Source organism: Anomalospiza imberbis, chromosome 4, assembly GCF_031753505.1.
Source record: "Anomalospiza imberbis isolate Cuckoo-Finch-1a 21T00152 chromosome 4, ASM3175350v1, whole genome shotgun sequence".
Taxonomy (NCBI): domain Eukaryota; kingdom Metazoa; phylum Chordata; class Aves; order Passeriformes; family Viduidae; genus Anomalospiza; species Anomalospiza imberbis.
Window position 1 is genome coordinate 101160 of NC_089684.1, and position 17607 is coordinate 118766.

General features: G+C 38.4%; 2 protein-coding genes across 2 annotated transcripts; both read right to left on the minus strand.

Annotated features, from left to right (window-relative positions):
- Positions 1-1745: 1745 nt before the first annotated feature.
- On the minus strand, positions 1746-10103 carry LRRC66 (leucine rich repeat containing 66). The gene is made up of 4 exons (XM_068186700.1): positions 9278-10103; positions 6739-6908; positions 5893-6223; positions 1746-4493 (listed from the first exon to the last, which is right to left on the minus strand). Exons 1-4 carry the CDS (start codon positions 9771-9773, stop codon positions 2029-2031), a joined length of 3462 nt encoding a protein of 1153 aa, XP_068042801.1. The 5' UTR covers positions 9774-10103; the 3' UTR covers positions 1746-2028.
- Positions 10104-10249: 146 nt separating this feature from the next.
- Positions 10250-17581, minus strand: SGCB (sarcoglycan beta). The gene is made up of 6 exons (XM_068186721.1): positions 17503-17581; positions 15802-16011; positions 14826-15011; positions 14522-14713; positions 13870-14001; positions 10250-13052 (listed from the first exon to the last, which is right to left on the minus strand). The coding sequence occupies exons 1-6, from the start codon at positions 17524-17526 to the stop codon at positions 12849-12851; spliced, it is 948 nt and encodes a 315-aa protein (XP_068042822.1). The 5' UTR covers positions 17527-17581; the 3' UTR covers positions 10250-12848.
- Positions 17582-17607: the final 26 nt, after the last annotated feature.

Consider the following 17607-nt stretch of genomic DNA (forward strand, 5'->3'; position numbering starts at 1 on the left):
TAAGGGTTATATTCGACCCCAATTTTCAGCATATTCAGGAAAGATTGAAATGCTTTGTACCTACAACAAATATACTTGACAATTATCAAACTATTATGTGTTTGAAAATGGGAGTTTTGTTTCATTCTCATTACTATATTTGAAGTTCTTGATCTGCTTTTTAAACTCCTGTATTTTGTCCTGTCCTGATTCACTGTATGAGGGATTCTGTGTCCTATCAATTGTGGAGCTTGGCAGGCCACTGCCCTGTGAGAAGGGTGTGTCCAGACTATTGCCAACATCCTCTTTGCTAATTCCTCATGCTTCATTTACAAATTCATTCAGCGTACATTCAGGCTTACACCTTTTTTATTGAGCTTATTCTGTGACTTTGTCTGATTACCCACAGTCAACTGGGATAGTAACAGCAGTGGGCATCCTACTAGTATAGGTGTCCTGGAAAATTCTCAGTGGCCAAATAACCTTAAATCAGTTTTCAGTGTGAACAAGATACGGTGGATGAAATGTGAGGGTACAGTCATGGAGTCAGTGTGTGTGGGACTGTGTAACTAAGTGTATACAGAAGGTCATGCTAACATGGGCTGGGTAGGGAGGAGCAGAGTATGATGAGTACTGTGTGGAAGTCACAGAAAATACAAAGGTTTTGTATTAAAGAGCAATTGCTAATGAAATGAACTAATATGAAGGAGAAGCAGCTGAGTGTTTGAATTTGAATGAAGACGTGATAGTAAGAATGGAGAGATGAGTAGCAAAGGACAGCGGCAAGATTAGGCAGACATATGAAGATAAGTTTGAGATGATACCTAATATTTTGGCAATAGAATGAATACTTTGCCACATGTTAAAATTCCACTATAAAGGAGCGAATTTACTATGTCTGACAAAAACAGAACCTTTTCCGTATCTTTATGGCACAAAGGGAATCTTAGAAATCCTGCAGCTTCTTACAAATCGTGTACCGTCTGCCTCACCACTGCAGCATTCTCATGGTCAGAAAAAAAGATGAGAAAATAATTTTCCAATATATATTTTGAAATCCTATTGGACTGTTGCACAAGCAAATGTCAAAACGTTTCCAGTGTATGAGTGGGTATTTTTCCCTATGATTCACAAAATTGCTTGTATAGTTAGATTTCTTAACATGCTAGCAGCTGCAACAACTAAGAGGTGACAGGCCTTGGAGAGGTGTTAATAGTGTTTGAAGTCCCAGAACTGGGTCTGCTCCCCTTCATGATGACATTTCCCTTCAAGGACTGCATCAGTGGTACCGAGCCTGTTGAAAGGGCTGTGGGCTATATTCAGAGGTAATTTTACCTTATAATTGCTATCTTTTGGCTACTGATGTTCTAAAATAGCAGTTTTGAACTGCTCTTGATTTTCCCCTCTTAAGTAAAATTCTCAAGTGGTTATAGGCTCCTTTGTCTCTTTTAAAATTACCCTGCCTGTGTCACCCCATCTGCAAACTTAGGGTAATATCCCATTATAGCTACATTTCTATAACTGGTGTTTCTGCAGAATTGAATTCTATTCTGTGTCTTTGAGAAAGGTGTTTTCTGTCTTTTGCCAGGTTAAAAAGTAATTTTTGAAATGTAATTGAATACTGCTTGAATTTTACTTATCTTTGCAACACTAGGAATTCAGAGATAATCCACAAATCTGGCTTAAAAAGCAGAAGACAGTAGTATGTACTATTTCACTGTATAGGTTGAGTCCCATATGAAAACACAATAATAATAATAATAATGTAAATTTCCATATTGCATTTATTTTAGACAAAAAGACAAAACAGTATCTGAAGCAAATTCCAAGAGAAATGATATATTAGTATCAACTACTAATAATGAGAAAGTAAATATAATTCAGTAAAAGCTTTATTAATATTCTGGAGTAGCTTTTTATAAAGTCTATTATTGGGTTTTTTACGAGTACCCTTCTAAATAAAAGTAATTTCACTTTAAAATAAAATAATGTTTGCACCTGCTGTAATGACATAAACACTGTGGGAGCTTAGTATTACCATTTTGTGTTTCAACTACTGAAGTTTGTTCTCCTGCTTTGCAAAATATTAGCAAATCCATCAAATGCTCTTTTCTTCTTAACAAAAAACTGGTTCTGTCCCAAGTTTGTTTTAATTTTTTGGCTGCAATTTTCACTGAAATTTTGGAGGTGTTCTACAGTTGTTGCAGAATGGTTCTCCAGTTCTGTCAAAGTAGAGTGATCCTTCATCTTGCTGGAATCTGTGCTTTCAGAGATTGTATTTCTTGTAGGCTTTTGTGGGAAGGAAGATGAACTGTATGGTGTGCTTTCACTGAAGAAACCTTGTGGGACTGAGAAGGAATATGCATCCTCATCACTCTGATCCAGTTGGAAGGGATCATCTGTTGTGAATTCTGACTGAGTTTTCCCAGAACTTTGAAGGTGCAGCAGAGCTGCTGTAGGACTACAAGACTGCGTTTCTTCAGGCAGACTGCAATTGCTGCTATCTTGTAATTCTGTGAATCCATCAGAATTTTTCTCATCAGAGCCTCCTTGCATTTTATCTGCACAAGCCTGCTTCTCCTGTGGTAGCAAGTCATCTTGCTGTGTAACAAATATGAAATGTCTTTCAGCTGTGTGTCCAGGCAGCAATTGAAGAGATGATTCTTGGCTCAGTGTTGGTTTTTTTACAACTTCATTCAAACCAGTATCAATGGGAGCAAAAATAAAGCCACTGTCTTCAGATATACTCGTGTTTCTTCTTAATGTAATGTCTGCTTCACTGTGATTCTTTTCAGGGGAGCTCCTGGCTTCGTGCTCATCTGTACTTCCTGCTGGTGCATTTCCTTTTTGTTCTGTGTGACTGAAGCTGAGGAAATGCTGTGGTTCTCTGGGAAGAAGAGAATGCTGCTGTTCATCCTCTTCAGAAGTTTTCTCTGTATCATATGTGGGAAAAGGTTGTAACTTAAGTACAAGGTTACCAAAATCTGTACTTTGACTGTGGAGAGAATCAGAAATAGAGTTTTGTGCTGTTGACTCTGCATTAGTAAAATAATCAAATGTATCTGGAATTTCTTGACTTGAAGAACTAACTGTATCTGGATCTGACACGCTTACATGGCCACTGCTTTTATCAGTGTAAGGGGATGTTGTTTCTTGCATGGTGGTATCTGATCCATAATTAATAGTGGTTTCAAAATAGGCACTGTTCTCATCTTCATTTTTCCCAGTCTGCTGAATTTCAGCAGTAATCTTTGGAGACTCTGGTGGTGTTATAAACTTCTCAGTTCCACTGTCTGTCTTGGCTTCATCTAGCGATGACTGACACAATGGCAGGTTGTCACTAACACCAGGTTGTTCCACTTCAAAGTCTGCTAAGGAACTACAGTCACTCATTGTGAATGGAGCCCCTTCAGCTGAAGAGCTGTCACCAAATATATCAGCTGAAGCATCTTTTTTGTCTGAATGTATCCTTTTACAGTCATGCTCTGTTAGGGGAGAGTTTTCTATTGTTTCATAGATGCTTAAATTCTCAATATCTGCATCTCTTCTGGATCTACTGGGTGCAATAAAATCTCCAACATCACTAGGTATATTTTTGTCGCCATTTAGACAAAGTTGTTCTTCACAGTTCTGCCTTTCCTGCATAAATTTTCTAGTGTGCCTGGGTTTATTATGTGAAAGAACACCTTTCCTTTCTGGAGAATCTGGTGTAGCTTTTGTGATCTCAGACTGCAACAGACCAGAGTTGTTCCTTACTTTGCTGTTTGGTGTTATTTCATTGCTTTTCTGGTAATCCGTCCTTACAAAAAATTGTCCAGTATCATAAACATTTATACTTTCATTATTGTCAATACTACTTTGGACTTTTGAAAACGCTGGTATTTTCTTCATGTTGATCTCAGTATTGCTTTGTTTCTGGTACTCTGCTTTGGGATTTGGTGAATGTACACCACTGCCAGTGACATTTTCACACACAGTAGAAGTTTCTGTAGGAAAAATCCGCATGTTTCTTAAAGAATTCTTATCACAAAATAATGTATTGCACTGCATATTTGTTGGCTTGCTTGCAGAAGACTCTCTGCTCAACGTTTCATCTGAAAAAGCTTGATTAGAATATGTGTGTTCTGAACCTGAATTTTTGTTCCTGTGCATGAGTCTCCACAGTCTCTCGAGGTAGGGTCTAGCAAAAGCACCCAGACAAAAAGCACAGACAAATGTAATGAGCACAGAGAGGGAGACAGCCAGTGCAAAGTTTGGCTCTGTTTCTTTCTGTCTAAAAACAGTGTTAGTGTCCCTGGCTTTTCTAACCAAAAATGCTGAGATTCCTTCTTTCACCTCTACATTATAAATGAGATATTTCTCTTTGGTTGTATTAAAAATACACAAATATAACCCTTCAGCAGTTTTCTCAGCATTGTATATCACTAAATTATTCATTTTATCCAGTGTCATATGAGGAAGATGGTGATTTTTTGAAATTCTGCCCTTAGGTGTCCACCAAGAGACTCCAGTGCCTGAAATGAAAGAAAATACAAACTCAGTCTTTGTTAAAAGCATAGTATACTTGGTTTACAGGGTCCAGTGATGTTTGTAAGAATATACTCTGGACTATCATAATTTTTATGGTTTATTATAAACTCCATTTTCCTTTTATCCATCCTAAGTAATTTTACATGGTACAAAGTCTGTTAAACCATATTACAGACCTGTCCCTGATGCCTCCCATCTAAAAACACAGTACATGTGAGTTCTTAATCACAGACTTTACAAGAAAAATGGTAATGTGAGGCAGGAGGTCGCTGAAGTAATCTAAGCAAGTTTAGGGTTGTACTAGAAACACCTGCTGGCCTTCCTTGTGGAAGAGACATGTCTACAGCCAGCTGCTCTGCAGCCTGGCCATGGTCACTGTGTGAAGCTGTGGGATAACACATCACGTCTTTATTGTCAGTGTTTCAACCACTATGATTTTCCTGTAGTTCCTGATCTGACTGCAGCAAAAAAGTCTGTGAATCAAGGATATTTATACAGACTGAGCAATTGTTCCAAACTTGACCTAGTGTGGGCCATGGCTGGTTGTTGGCTTTTAGCAATTTGTTCCAAGGTTGTGTTTTTGGCTTTGTCTTTGGATCGGTTTTCGTTCCCAGCTGAGTTTTGCTGCAATCCAGTGTGTTGATTTTAGTCCAGGTTTCTGTGACTTTTCTTGCGAACAGATAGAGCAGATGGCATTTCTGATAGGTCCTGCGTATTTTCATTTGGGGATGAAGTATTCCCAGGGGAAAGCCTTACCACCTCCAAGTGCTATTAGTCCATTAGATTTACATTTTGCCTTATGGCACATGATAAATACACCTTCTGCTCTGAGTTTAGTTTTAGTTTTCCATCTGCATGATAAGTCTCTAGGTTTTGTTGCTTATGCCCTCAATGTTCTCTATTAATTTTAAATGTAAGTGAAGCATATGCTACAGTGGCTGTACTTCTTTAAAAGAACTAGAAATCTTTTCCCCTGCAAATAAACCTTCAATTTATTTTGTTGTAACTGAATACTGAAAACTATTGCATCTTTCTTGGTTTTCTACATGCCTCAGAAGTGTCACCCTGCTGTTTGGTCCTTTGTTTCAGTCCTAAATGAACCAATAGATTTGCAATGCATTACTTACTGAATCTTGTTTGTATGGAATTTAGCATCACTTCCTCCTTTACTGTAAGGAAGGAGATGCAGACTCAGGAAACCTAACTTTCAAATATTCTAAGCAGAATACTACTTTCTCCTGAAATATTTTTGCATGTTAAATTGTTATTCAGTTATTTTTAAATAGTGTCTTTAGAAAGACACTTTTAAAACTAGATTTATTTTATCATTCTGCATTCATTTGGATTTTAGTAGCATTTGAATGGAGTGGCTGATTCACATACCCCTCATGTTGTCCAAGTTACAGGTCAGCACTGATGTGTTCCCTGTTGGGACTGTGGCCCTTTTGAGCAAAACATTGTCCCTGCAGTTTAAATGGAAACTTGAAAGATACAGCAGAGGTTTCTGGGAGTTGTTGGCAGACTTATTGTATGAAAGGCTCCATTTCTGCCTTGTGGAGTCAAAGACAAAATGAAAGAAATGTTTAAAAGCATTTAGCCTGCAGTTAAATATCCAGGCATTCTTTGACAAATACACTTCCAGTTGAAAAAAGTTCAAACTGACTAGTATCTGTGGTAGAGGGATTGTCAGAGCATTTTCACGGAGATCCACGACCTATTTGGAAATAATACAAAATTTGATAAGGATTACAATGGAATTCTTATTGCAACATCTTATACCAGTGTTTTAGTGTACAAGCACTTCTGTAGTTCTGTGAACAATACATCTGCTTAGGATTTCAATAATGTTGTTCTAAGCTTTTTAATGTAGGTGAAAAGTTTAAATTTTGGTGTTTAGAATTCTCCCATTGTAGACTTACGTCTGTGTGAATAGGGAGCTGCAGCGCCCTTGCCATGGAAAGGATGGGGGTAGAAAGGGACGTGTATTGTTATGGATTGGTTTGTGGCATAGAGAAAAGGTGAATTTATGGTTATATCTATTACACTTTGCATTTGTGTTTTCCTACATATAAAAAGTAAATATAGAAAACATTAATTTCACCATTTTCCCTAGTTTTTAAATTCTACATTAGAATTATAATCAGAACCATATAATCATGCTGAATAGTTGGTAAATAATATCTTTAATGATTACCATAAAATATTGAAACAATTGTATTGCTTTACAACCTGTAGTTTGTTGAGATCTCTGAAGGCATCTGGATGAATTTTAGTTATCTTGTTGTTTCGCAAGTCAATGTCCTTCAGCTGTGAACAGTTTTGAAAATCCTTTGGGTCAATCTGTTGTATGGCATTGGATGACATATGGAGAGTTTGTAAAGACTGCAGGAGGCCTAGCCCTAGGAAGAAAAAAAAACTATTTTGCATTTCATATTCTTGTTTTCTCAATTGCATCAAGTGTCTTAATAAAATTCTTTGCAACAAAATTCCTTCCATTCTTCACTATTGCAATGAGTGGCTGCATCCTTTGTGCTATGCCTTTCCTAGTCAGGGGTTGTCCCATTCTAAAAGCTGCATAGCATCAACAGCTGGCACATTAAAACGTTCACAGTCAATGAATGTCTTAAAATGGACACTTTCATAAAAGCACTAGCATTTCTTTGTGCTATAAAAATTATTCTTTGATCTCTGTACTTTGAGCAAGCTTTTCTGGAGAACTGGAGGTAGGAAAGGAATGTGAAAAGGGTGGAATATATTGAGCTGACAAGGTCCAAATATGTTCTTTGCAAGTAAAAGACAGATGCAAAAGGTGATACAGTATCTGCTATCCATTTGCATGGGCAGTTTCATGGGAGTTTTTCATATGTGGAATTACTAGAAATGTATTAATAGGATGTAAAACCAAATGAAAACAAAACCATGTTGTTGCTTGTGCCTATCTGCCTGTGAATTATGAAGCATGATAGTATATTCAGTGTATTCTAGTTACAATAACATCCACCTTGCACAAAGAACACTTTTGTTTGCTGGAAACACCCAATTGTTTTGAGGTGCTGTGAAGGCATGAAGGCAGCCCCTGAAGCTCCAGCCTGCAAAGTTCAGTGGAAAGGCAGGCACTTGAACACAGCATGCCCACTGATGCTGAATGTTCAACACCACAGTGTCACTCTAAAGTGATTTTTGATCATACGGCGTTGTTGAGAAGCTACTAGTTCTTAAAAATTTTGCCCTTGGTGTCACCTTGTTTACCAGAAACCTCTTTTTTCAGACAGCAGTTCTGTTTGCTGAGTAATTGATCTTGGGTTATTGTGAAAAGCAGAGGGAATGATTCATTCCTGGTATAAAACTAGAGGTAGGTGATAGGAAAGGCACACAGAAGTTCTGGCAGTTCATAAATTCATCAGTGTACCTGCATGAGGAATTTTACTGTGGCTACTTCCCTGAATTTAATTTTGTGCCAAAAATATACAATGGTATGGCAGCAGTGGGCAGCAGCCTTACTTCTGGGGGGGTGGGGGGAGATAGGGGAAAGATTTTTCTCTCTTCTTTCCCTGGGAAACCTCTGCTACAGAACTGCAGTTTGTGTTTTCTTTCCAGAGCTTAAACCTCAGAATTTTAGTGAGGTATTTTGGACAAGAATAAAGTTCTGAACATGTATTTAAATGAATATAGGATTTAAGTATAACTTGAAGTATGGTGGTACCATGCACAGCTTAAAAAACTGAGTCTCTTATAGAAGAGGATTGATCTGTCTGATCCTCTGAGGCATCCTATAATGGGCAGTCATATTTATCTATCAAAACAAATCAAATCTTAATAGATAGATTATAAAATGTAAGCTTTTCTATACTTCTATTCAGATACTTTGTCTATACAGACACTACAAAATCATTAAATGAAATGGGTTTCCTGTGTGCCAGAGAATTATTTAATAGCATAAAAGGAGAAAAATAGAGTGATCCTGTGTAGGGGCAAATATATTATCTTTGTTTGACTTTGTGGGATAAGTGGTATTTTTGTTTGTCATCACTCGTCCTCCTATATTTTCAAACTGTAACGAATCTGATGGTGTTATCAGACATCAATAAATTCAACATATTGTCTAGGACAGGGTTGCTTATCTGGTAGCTTCTGCTTCATTTAAACCGTTTGGCCACTGTGAATCATCCCTGGATAAAGGCTAAGCTGCCCAGCATAGTTCAGTGACCAGCAAAGCCTTTCTCAAAGTCTCTCAAAACCTTACAGCCCTCTCCTGTTACACCAAGGTGTTGCTGTCATTGAGTATTAAACAGCACGGAGCAAAATTGTTTGGAATTAACAAAATATATTTTCCTGTCTCTGAAATACTGAAACTGGTTTTATTTAAGAGTGCTGACTTCCTTCTGAAGGGTAGTATGAAATTAATGATCTGTAATTTTTTTGACCTTAAGGTCCACGACTGTAATGTGGAGGCTGGTAGTTTTCCAAAGATCTGTACTCCCCCTTTCTATACCAGTAAGATTACTGCTTGGGCACTTAAAAGGATAAATCTGGTTATATTTGACTGCTATTAACACAGTACAGTTGCTAAGACTGTATTAAAAAACCTAACAATGTAAACAAACAACCGATTTACTTCCGCCTCTGTATTTGCCAGTGGAACTTTCCCTCACCTTAAGGATAATAAAATGAGAAAGTCACATTCTGGATTCAGTAAGATCTATGAATTATACCCAAAACCAACCTACCCCTTGAGAGTCAAGTTCTTAAAGATTTTTGAAATGCTTACCTCTTGGAACTGTATTAAGATTATTTCTTTCAATGGATAATATTTTCAAAGCAGGCAGGAGACGATCAACAATGCTGTACTTTTTAGATCTGTGTGCAGGAGTAGGCATGTCCATTGTGAGGGTGTGGATGGCATTACCATTGAGGTTTAGAGTTTCTAAACTGGGTAAATTTGTACAAGTAGTTAAAGTGAGTTCAGAAATCAGGTTGTTACTGAGGTTCAGGTGTTTTAGCATCCACTCTTCATGTCTTCCGTTAGAGCACACAAAAGTTTTAATATTATTGTAACTCAAATCAGCTGTTACTGCTATTTGTGATAAATCTTCTGGAATAGTAGATATTCTGGTAAAAGAGCAATTCAGTAAGACCTGCCCATCCCACCGGCACTCTGAATGGTGATGAGCAGCAGGAAGAATCCACTGAGACTTGGTTCCCACTGATCCAGGAAGATTAAAGTAAAGGACCACAGCTATGACATGCAAGTGATAGTCATCCATAGTATCTATGTGTAAAATTAGAATTATGGTTAAATTCAGCACAACAAGAATAGAAAGCAAAAAAACCAGTTTGACATTAAATATTCAACACCAAATACCCATGGCATTACCAACATTCTACTTAAACATTCAGTTTTGGAGTCTTACTTATTTTCAGAAAGAGTATTCATAAACTGGTAACCTCCCCCCTCCCCCCATCTATCCCAAAGACAATTAGAACCTTTTTTTTTTTCCCTTTTCCAGCCTTTTGGTCGAGAAACACGACTTCTTGGGAGCTTGAGATCTAACAACAATGGAGACTTTTGAACTCTGCTTCAGCTATCACACACAATTACACTGAGCAAAGTTCACCACATACAATCTATGACAAACAGGTGTGGAACAATTTTTATACTTCCAGTTGTCATATCATTAACACAAAAATGTATTTTTAATGAACAACTATATTCCTACAAATAACACTTCTGAACTGCAGCTGTATCTTAGAATTTATTGTTTTATTTCAAAACAAGCATTTGAAATTCTACTGCCTTTCACTCATTGGAACAACCACCACACTTACAGATGGTGAGAGCTCTTCACATGCAAGTTGTTTCAGCATACCCAGTATGGCATTTTACAGAGGCATGTAGAATAATATACTTTATACACACAGAATCTTAAGTGCATCTGTGGGACTGAAATAAACAGTGTTCCACTCAATGTTTTAAATACATATAGAAAAATGTACCTTAGGCAGTTAGAAAATAAACGAGTAAATGCTCAACAGAAGGCATGTGTGGTGCCAACATTTCTCAAACTGTGTAATATAAATATAAAATATGTTAACAATACATAGTGGCTAACAAATTTGATAATTTACTTCATTTGGTATTTTTATAATTGGTTTTGCTACATTTTGACAAAAAAAATCCACACTTCAAAAACAATTCTGCAGATCATGATTTAAGAGTACCTTTGTGACAAATCTTTCAGCTGTACATTGCACACAGTATTTCCAAAAGAACTCTTGATAATTACAAGAATCCAATACTAGCATATAGGCATGTCAGCACTAATCAGAGAAGAGCTTTAATATGTGTTTAACCTATGTGACCAAGGCAGTATCTGTCATTTTCAAGATGTACTTCAGCTTTGAGGATACTGCTCTTTATATTTTTTTATATGTGTTTGCATTTGTATACATAAAGTGACAAACTTCCATTGGCATGAGAGTGAAAATTGTAAAAACATTAGTTCATTTCCTCCTGTTAACTGTAACAGATATTAATTGAGGCACTGCTTAGCAGCAAAGATGGGTGTAAAGCAGCAAAATGTGTGTTAAAGTCTGATAAAACTATGAAGTCCATGAAGGCAGTATGCAAAATGTTAGTACTTCCCCATAATCTTTAATGTGAAAACTCAGTGTTTTTTGCTACATTATATTCTGCTTATTCTGATTTTGTCCGAACAGCTCCACTGCTTTCCAGCCCCAAAACTGCAACAACTACTGAGCATCAAAATCTGGGTTTGCCTTTGAGCAGTGAGGGAAATAAGACTCCTCTGACCTCCCCCATATGCTGTAATGCCTGACTGATGACTACCCCTCCACCCATACACATTCTGCATGAGTGCTTACTGCCTGCCAGTAAATTCAGAAATTGGGACCTTAGCTATGAATTTCTTGTTATAGCAGGAGCTGATTTGTATTTTATGGAATCCTATGTACTTTGAGCACTGTAAAACAAGGGTAGATAGTTTATCTTCCTGTAACAAATAATCAATTCTGAAATTAATGTGTAAAACTTGCACAATTTTTAAGTAAAGAAGTGTGTGCTTGTCAAAAAGCTTGTCAAAAAGCTGTTACAAAGTCACTTTGAGACCTCCAATATTAAGGTTACTTGATGCTACTGCAAAACAAAGCTATTTTAAACTGAAGAAATACATGGGATGAGGAAAGAAGGAATCCTATAAATAGCTGGTCTATTTTTAGCACAAAACACCTCACTGCTGCAAAAGCAGTTGGAAGGCTGTAATAGGCCCCAGTTCACCATAGTTTCACAGCTGGCAAATTCTGATACACATGTATTTACCCTGATGTCCTACCACCACATTTATTCTTACAGAGCTGCAGTTTAACTTCAGAATTCAATTCTGATGTTCTCAGTAATGTATCAGTACTGAGATTTATGAGGAAGGAGAGATCTGACCTCAGACACTGCTGCAACAGTTATGCTTAGATTATTACCTATTGAGTAATGGACTCAGATGCTGTTCACATTAGAGCACCCAGGAAAACACTATTTTTGGGTAGTTAGCAAGTTGTAAGTACATCTTTAAAAATGTACTTCTAATATAAACACATTTTATAAGTACTTCATGTAAATTAAGCAACTGCAGAATGGACTAACTGCACAGTTAGAATGGAAGTTCAAGCAACACTTCAATAACCACAAGACTACTTCAAAATTCAAGTTACGTTTCCCTACTCAGTATTACTTTGCAAATATTATTTATGATACATAATTTTTTAACAATGTGAGAATGAATACATGGCATAAATAATGTGATATTTTAAAGTGAATCTGCCATTACCCCTCTTAGTACACATCTGGTAAACCACCTAAGTTTGGGCTAAATCAATGTATCAACAAGAAAGAAAAGTCTGCCACTTCAGCCATCCTAGGAAAATCTATTTCCAACAAAAAGTTGACATTCCTGTTGAAGTACTTCAGCCTGCAGTTATGTTCTCAGCAATCTTCAAGGTCTTGGGATGTAGGACAAAAATCTCCTCTAGTGACAACTGTAGGCAATAGAGTTGTTGCCAAGATTATGTTGTTTACATATATTCTACTGATCCCAATTCAAGAAGGTACTTCAGTATGCATGTACACTTAAAGCTTACAGATTCAGTGCCACTACTGCAGCTAACAGCATGATGACCTAATACTGCTGACCATAACAGCCTTTCCTTAAAAATCCTATGTAAGAAATGTTAGTATAAACTGCTGTAAAAAAAGAAACCCTGGAAGGCATGCAATTACTTCATACAAATCGATGTAAACACAAACGAGACCCGTCCCAGCAGCAGTTTGCTTAGTGCGTGGCTCCGCAGGGGTTGACAGAGGTCTGACAGCCCATGTTATGCCCGGTCACCTGGACCTTGAACAGCGTCCCGTCCGCACACATGCACAGCTTGAAGCGCAGCCAGTTGCCGTTATTGAACTGCTCCCCGTAAGAAGAACTTGGCAGTCGTGACGGGCTGACCATCACAGTTCCGTTCAGGATGATGCTGTTTTCCTATTAAGGAGAGAAAAAAAAAAAAAAAAGAAGCTGTAGAACTACAACCCCAGTGTAAATGTTTTTGAGAAGGACAAGCTAGTTTAATGGATAAATAACATCTCTCGGATGGCTGTAGAATCAACAATAATAAAAAGGTATGTATACAAATGTTTACTTTTTTACTGAAAATTATAGCAATGCCTATGGATTTCTAGTCAGCAATGTACTTTGCTATTCCAGTGGTGGATCGATATGGAGAAAGACAGCAGTAGGGTGACTTTTCACTTTACATTCTTATTAGCAGCAGTAAATGTAAAATATGGACATGAAACAGGAAATTGAATTCATACGTGAAATTCATTCACACTTGAAAGTGCATTTACCTCTATTTTTATCCTTCCTTTCCATCATTCCATAAATAATGCCACCTTAATCTCCAAAAATCTTAAAGGAATGCTAGTGAGTCTTACAGCAGCAGCACAGAAGGTAATGCTCCAAACTATATGCTCTGTTCTTCTGGCAAAGGTTGTCAACCCCGGTTAAGCTTCCAGAGGAGATTAACTCCCTTTGGAATTCATGTCAGTACAGAGGCCAATAGCTTAGCTTTAACTGCATAGTAGGTTTTTGGTATCTTAACAGTAGTAAATCAGTGTTACCTGAAGCTACTCAACCACTACTTAACAGCAAAGTAATAAATCATCTATTTAAATCCTACTAAATATACTGCATGAGTAATTTATATAAAATTTGAAACTACATAAAGCTACATCAGTTTACTATCAGCCTAAATTTGAAACTAAGCTGTTTAAAAATTCCTTTGGTTTGAAATACTTACTGCTTTAAGTTCCATGTTTCCACCCATTCGAAACTCAATTGTCTTGCCTGTGATGAAAACACCTTCATTTCCCCGGACAATGGCACGACCATCAACCTTTATGTTTAGATCACTGGTTGCATTGCTGGTAATCTAAGAACACAACCAAAAAAACTGTATTACAGATTAGTGAAAATGTGCCACTTGTGTTTTTCTGAGTAACTTTTATTACCTTAAAAGTAGTGCTGTGCAATTGAATAAAAAACTTGAATGTACTTTTTTCCCTTCTGCTACTTCTGCAGCTTCTGCATATTTATTATTTTCTATGTTCAATTTCAAAACAGGATTACTGAATTTTGGAAGGTATGTAAAATTATTTTTTTGTATAAAGGTAACAATTCATATGACAATTTTATGGGATACACAGCTAACACTTGTACCAAATGCAGGCTTTCTGTTAAAACAGAAGATTTTTATGTAAATTTACCCCTCTGTTTTCACTTAATCAGTTCCTCCTATGTATTTATAGTTGTGGGTGTTTTTTCTGCAACAGGATTGCTCAGTGCTTCCAAAGGCACACTCAATCCTCTATAAAACCACTAACCCTACTCTACTGTTACACAAACAAACAATGGGCTGTATTCTCATTACTTACAAAAAATAAGAAACATACCCTCTCTGTAGAGGCCTTTTGTACATTCAAGATTTTAACTCCATTTGGCAGATGAAACTCATGAGTTTCATAGTCAGTGCTGAACAAAGTATTTTGTGTTCGTGGGTCAACAAATTCCATGCCAATATCACTGGTAATAGAAGTTTTGTCTTTTTCCACACTAAGCTTGGTTGTTCCTTGCTGAAATACAATCTTCAGAAACAAAGGCATGAACTTAATGATGTTTCAAATGTAACATTTATTAGCAATGTGAGTGTAATTCTCTAGCGTCACTCACAAACTTTCAATTCATGGTATAACTTACAGGCTGATTATTCCCAGTGATCACCAAGTCTTCATTCCGTCTCCCTCCTACAGTGCTTTTATATAAGGGATGTATAACACCCATGTCAGACACCTGCTTAAACCGCAGCAAGCCACTCTCATGGAATTCCATACTGTCACAACCATTGGGACCAATTCTTATCACTGCCCAGATAACCAGGGTAATCTGAAGGAGAAACACATTTTCAAGGACTATGTTGATTGTTCAGATCTTTCTACCACAATTATTGTATAAATTAGATATTTTATTTGGACAATTATTAATGCCAGTGTTTAAGTGAGCTTTAAGTGTGAGTTGACTTTAGTTTGTTCCTACTGAAAACATCATAACGCATTTAATTATGAAAAGCATTTAAAATTATTTTTAGACTTACTTGAAACAGTAACTGAAATTATTTATATATATATGAAATATTAAATCACATCCATAGTTATATCTTTTTTCTGTTTAAGGGTAATAATTATTTAAACAAATTTCCTGAACAGTTCAGCTTGGTATATACTTAACGTTGAACTACAAGAATGCATCCTCACAGATGGATGTGCAATTATGACAAATAATTTATTACTTCTCATTGACCAAGCAATAAAAATGTGGTTATTAGAACAATGAAGCTTGAAATTGCAGTGGCTGGTTAATTCTGAATGTTCACATACAGCTCTGTAACATAAAATATTTAAATATAACCATGTTTTATATGCCATATATCCTGAATGCATATGTACTAATAACACTTCTCATGGGGTGACCATGATAATGTAAATAATTGTGCTTGAGTTTATACCATTCTATCTGACCTTGCTCAGACTACAAAAAGACCTAAAAAGAAAGGAGAAAAATGAGGATGTCCTTCAGTATGCTTTAAGTCCTCAGCCGTACTGGAAACTTTTTTTTAACTGAACTATCAAAATGAAATATGACCTAATGTTGCTTACACTATAGCTATTATACTCACAATCAGATTGATGACAGCCAAAATAAAAAGAACAACAATCACACATATGGCCAAGTTGCCTTTCCTGCCACGTAACCCTGTCTTATGGAGGCGGTCTTCATCAATTGGGATGTATCCTGCTTTGAAGTTACTGTTGTGCTCCTTATTAACATTCCTGCGTTCCACAGCCTTCTCTCGCATAGACTTCTTCACCGGGCCGTTAGAGCTTTGCTGCAACACAAGGCATGGGTTAGCTTTAAAAGGCATGTTAATTACCTACAAATGGCACACACATATATATGCAAAAAAACGTAAATTAACTAGTGGAATCTATTGGATATTATGTTCAGTATTAGCTTTAAGTCTGCCACCCGGCTGTCAGAATAAACACTTAGAACCACAGCAACCTCTGCTAGCACAATGACTAAATTTAAAATCCAGATACTTTCAGACAATATATGGCTTTATATATAATTTTTATCAGGGCAGATAGGAATTATTAGTTACATTGTTACAGTTAAAAAACTAAAACCAGCTACCAAGAAATTCATCAAGTTTTTACCTCTCAGGGATGACACAGGACATAATCCTGTAGGTCATCTGTCAATACACAGGATTTTAGTTCCGTCCATGCTCATATGTGATGGACTCTCAGTGACTATTCAAAAAGAGTGTGGTGGATACAGTTTTTAAATTAGTTTGACAGCATAGGGTTTGCATTCAACTCTTGTTGCTTGCATGCAGCATTGAGAAAGATACTGTGAGGCTTTAAACCTGGCATGGGGAACTTGGCCAGAGTAGCTTTCAGGTAATAATTTGAAGTTATGAGATTGTAAGGGATATCCTGTCAGCGTAACAAATTAACAGACGAAACTCTTGTACATATTCATAGTGAAAAGAAACCTTTAGAGTATTTTCATAGCTGTCCAAAATTTTGTTCCACTTCCCTTGACTGGAAGAGTTTGTTATTAAGTGATTCACATTTTCAAAGGAGCTTGATCTTTTGGATGGAATTAAATTTGTTCACTTTAAATGAATGCTAAAGCTACACCTTAAGTAACCGCACTCGCACCTATCTACACCGATGTAACGAGTAACAGCACCGTGTTTTCTTCTGCTGCTGAAGAACTAGTAAGAGATGGTGTTGAGAAAGGTGCTTGACCTGGACGAGTTTGTGGAGGCTTCGCTCCCTCGGAGATGTTCCGGAGCCAGTGTGACCCTGCAGAACTCGCCCAAGCTGCGGGGCCCCGCAGGCACCCACGGCTGCCTCTCGTCCCCTGGTCAGTGCCAAGCGCCTCGGTAGGCGCGGCGGCGGCGCCCCCGCAGCGCTCAAGGGCCGGGCGCCTCACTGCCAGGGCACCGAGTATTTCTGTCCGTCACACACCCACGCCTGCGGGCAGGACGGCGCCGCGGCAGGCCGCCCCGCCCGGACAGCAGGCTCGGGCCGCCTCTCCCCGGCACGGCCGAGCCCGTCCTGCCTGGACACCGCCGGGCACAACGCGGAAAGCGCCGCCCGAGCGCCGATTCTCCCCTTCCCAGCCGGAGCGCTCCGCCACCGCACCAGCCTCGCCCACCGCCGCGAAAATGGCGCCCCGCCCGAGCGCCCCTCCCGCTTGCAGCACCCCCGGCCGGACCGCCCGCTCCCCGCGCCCCCGCTCCCCCCTGGCCCCGGCGGGGACGGCGCCGCCGCCTCGCCGTGCCCGCGTCCCGTTGCGGACGGACCTGCTCGGGGGCGGCCGCCGCCATCTTTTCCCGCCGCTGCGCGGGGCCGCGGGCGCCCCCTGCTGCCGCTCCGCGCGCCGGGTCCCTGCGGCTCGCGCCCGCCGG

Excerpts from the sequence above, each read along its gene's own strand:
- LRRC66 (XM_068186700.1), bottom strand. The coding sequence starts at position 9,773 with ATGGATGACTATCACTTGCATGTCATAGCTGTGGTCCTTTACTTTAAT. Across the intron at positions 6,909-9,277 it reads TCTTAATACAGTTCCAAGAG|GGCTAGGCCTCCTGCAGTCT; the intron begins GTAAGCATTTCA and ends TTTTCTTCCTAG. Across the intron at positions 6,224-6,738 it reads GAGATCTCAACAAACTACAG|GTCGTGGATCTCCGTGAAAA; the intron begins GTTGTAAAGCAA and ends ATTTCCAAATAG.
- SGCB (XM_068186721.1), bottom strand. The coding sequence starts at position 17,526 with ATGGCGGCGGCCGCCCCCGAGCAG. Across the intron at positions 15,012-15,801 it reads TGGCTGTCATCAATCTGATT|ATTACCCTGGTTATCTGGGC; the intron begins GTGAGTATAATA and ends TTTCTCCTTCAG. Across the intron at positions 14,714-14,825 it reads TCACTGGGAATAATCAGCCT|ATTGTATTTCAGCAAGGAAC; the intron begins GTAAGTTATACC and ends TTGTTTCTGAAG.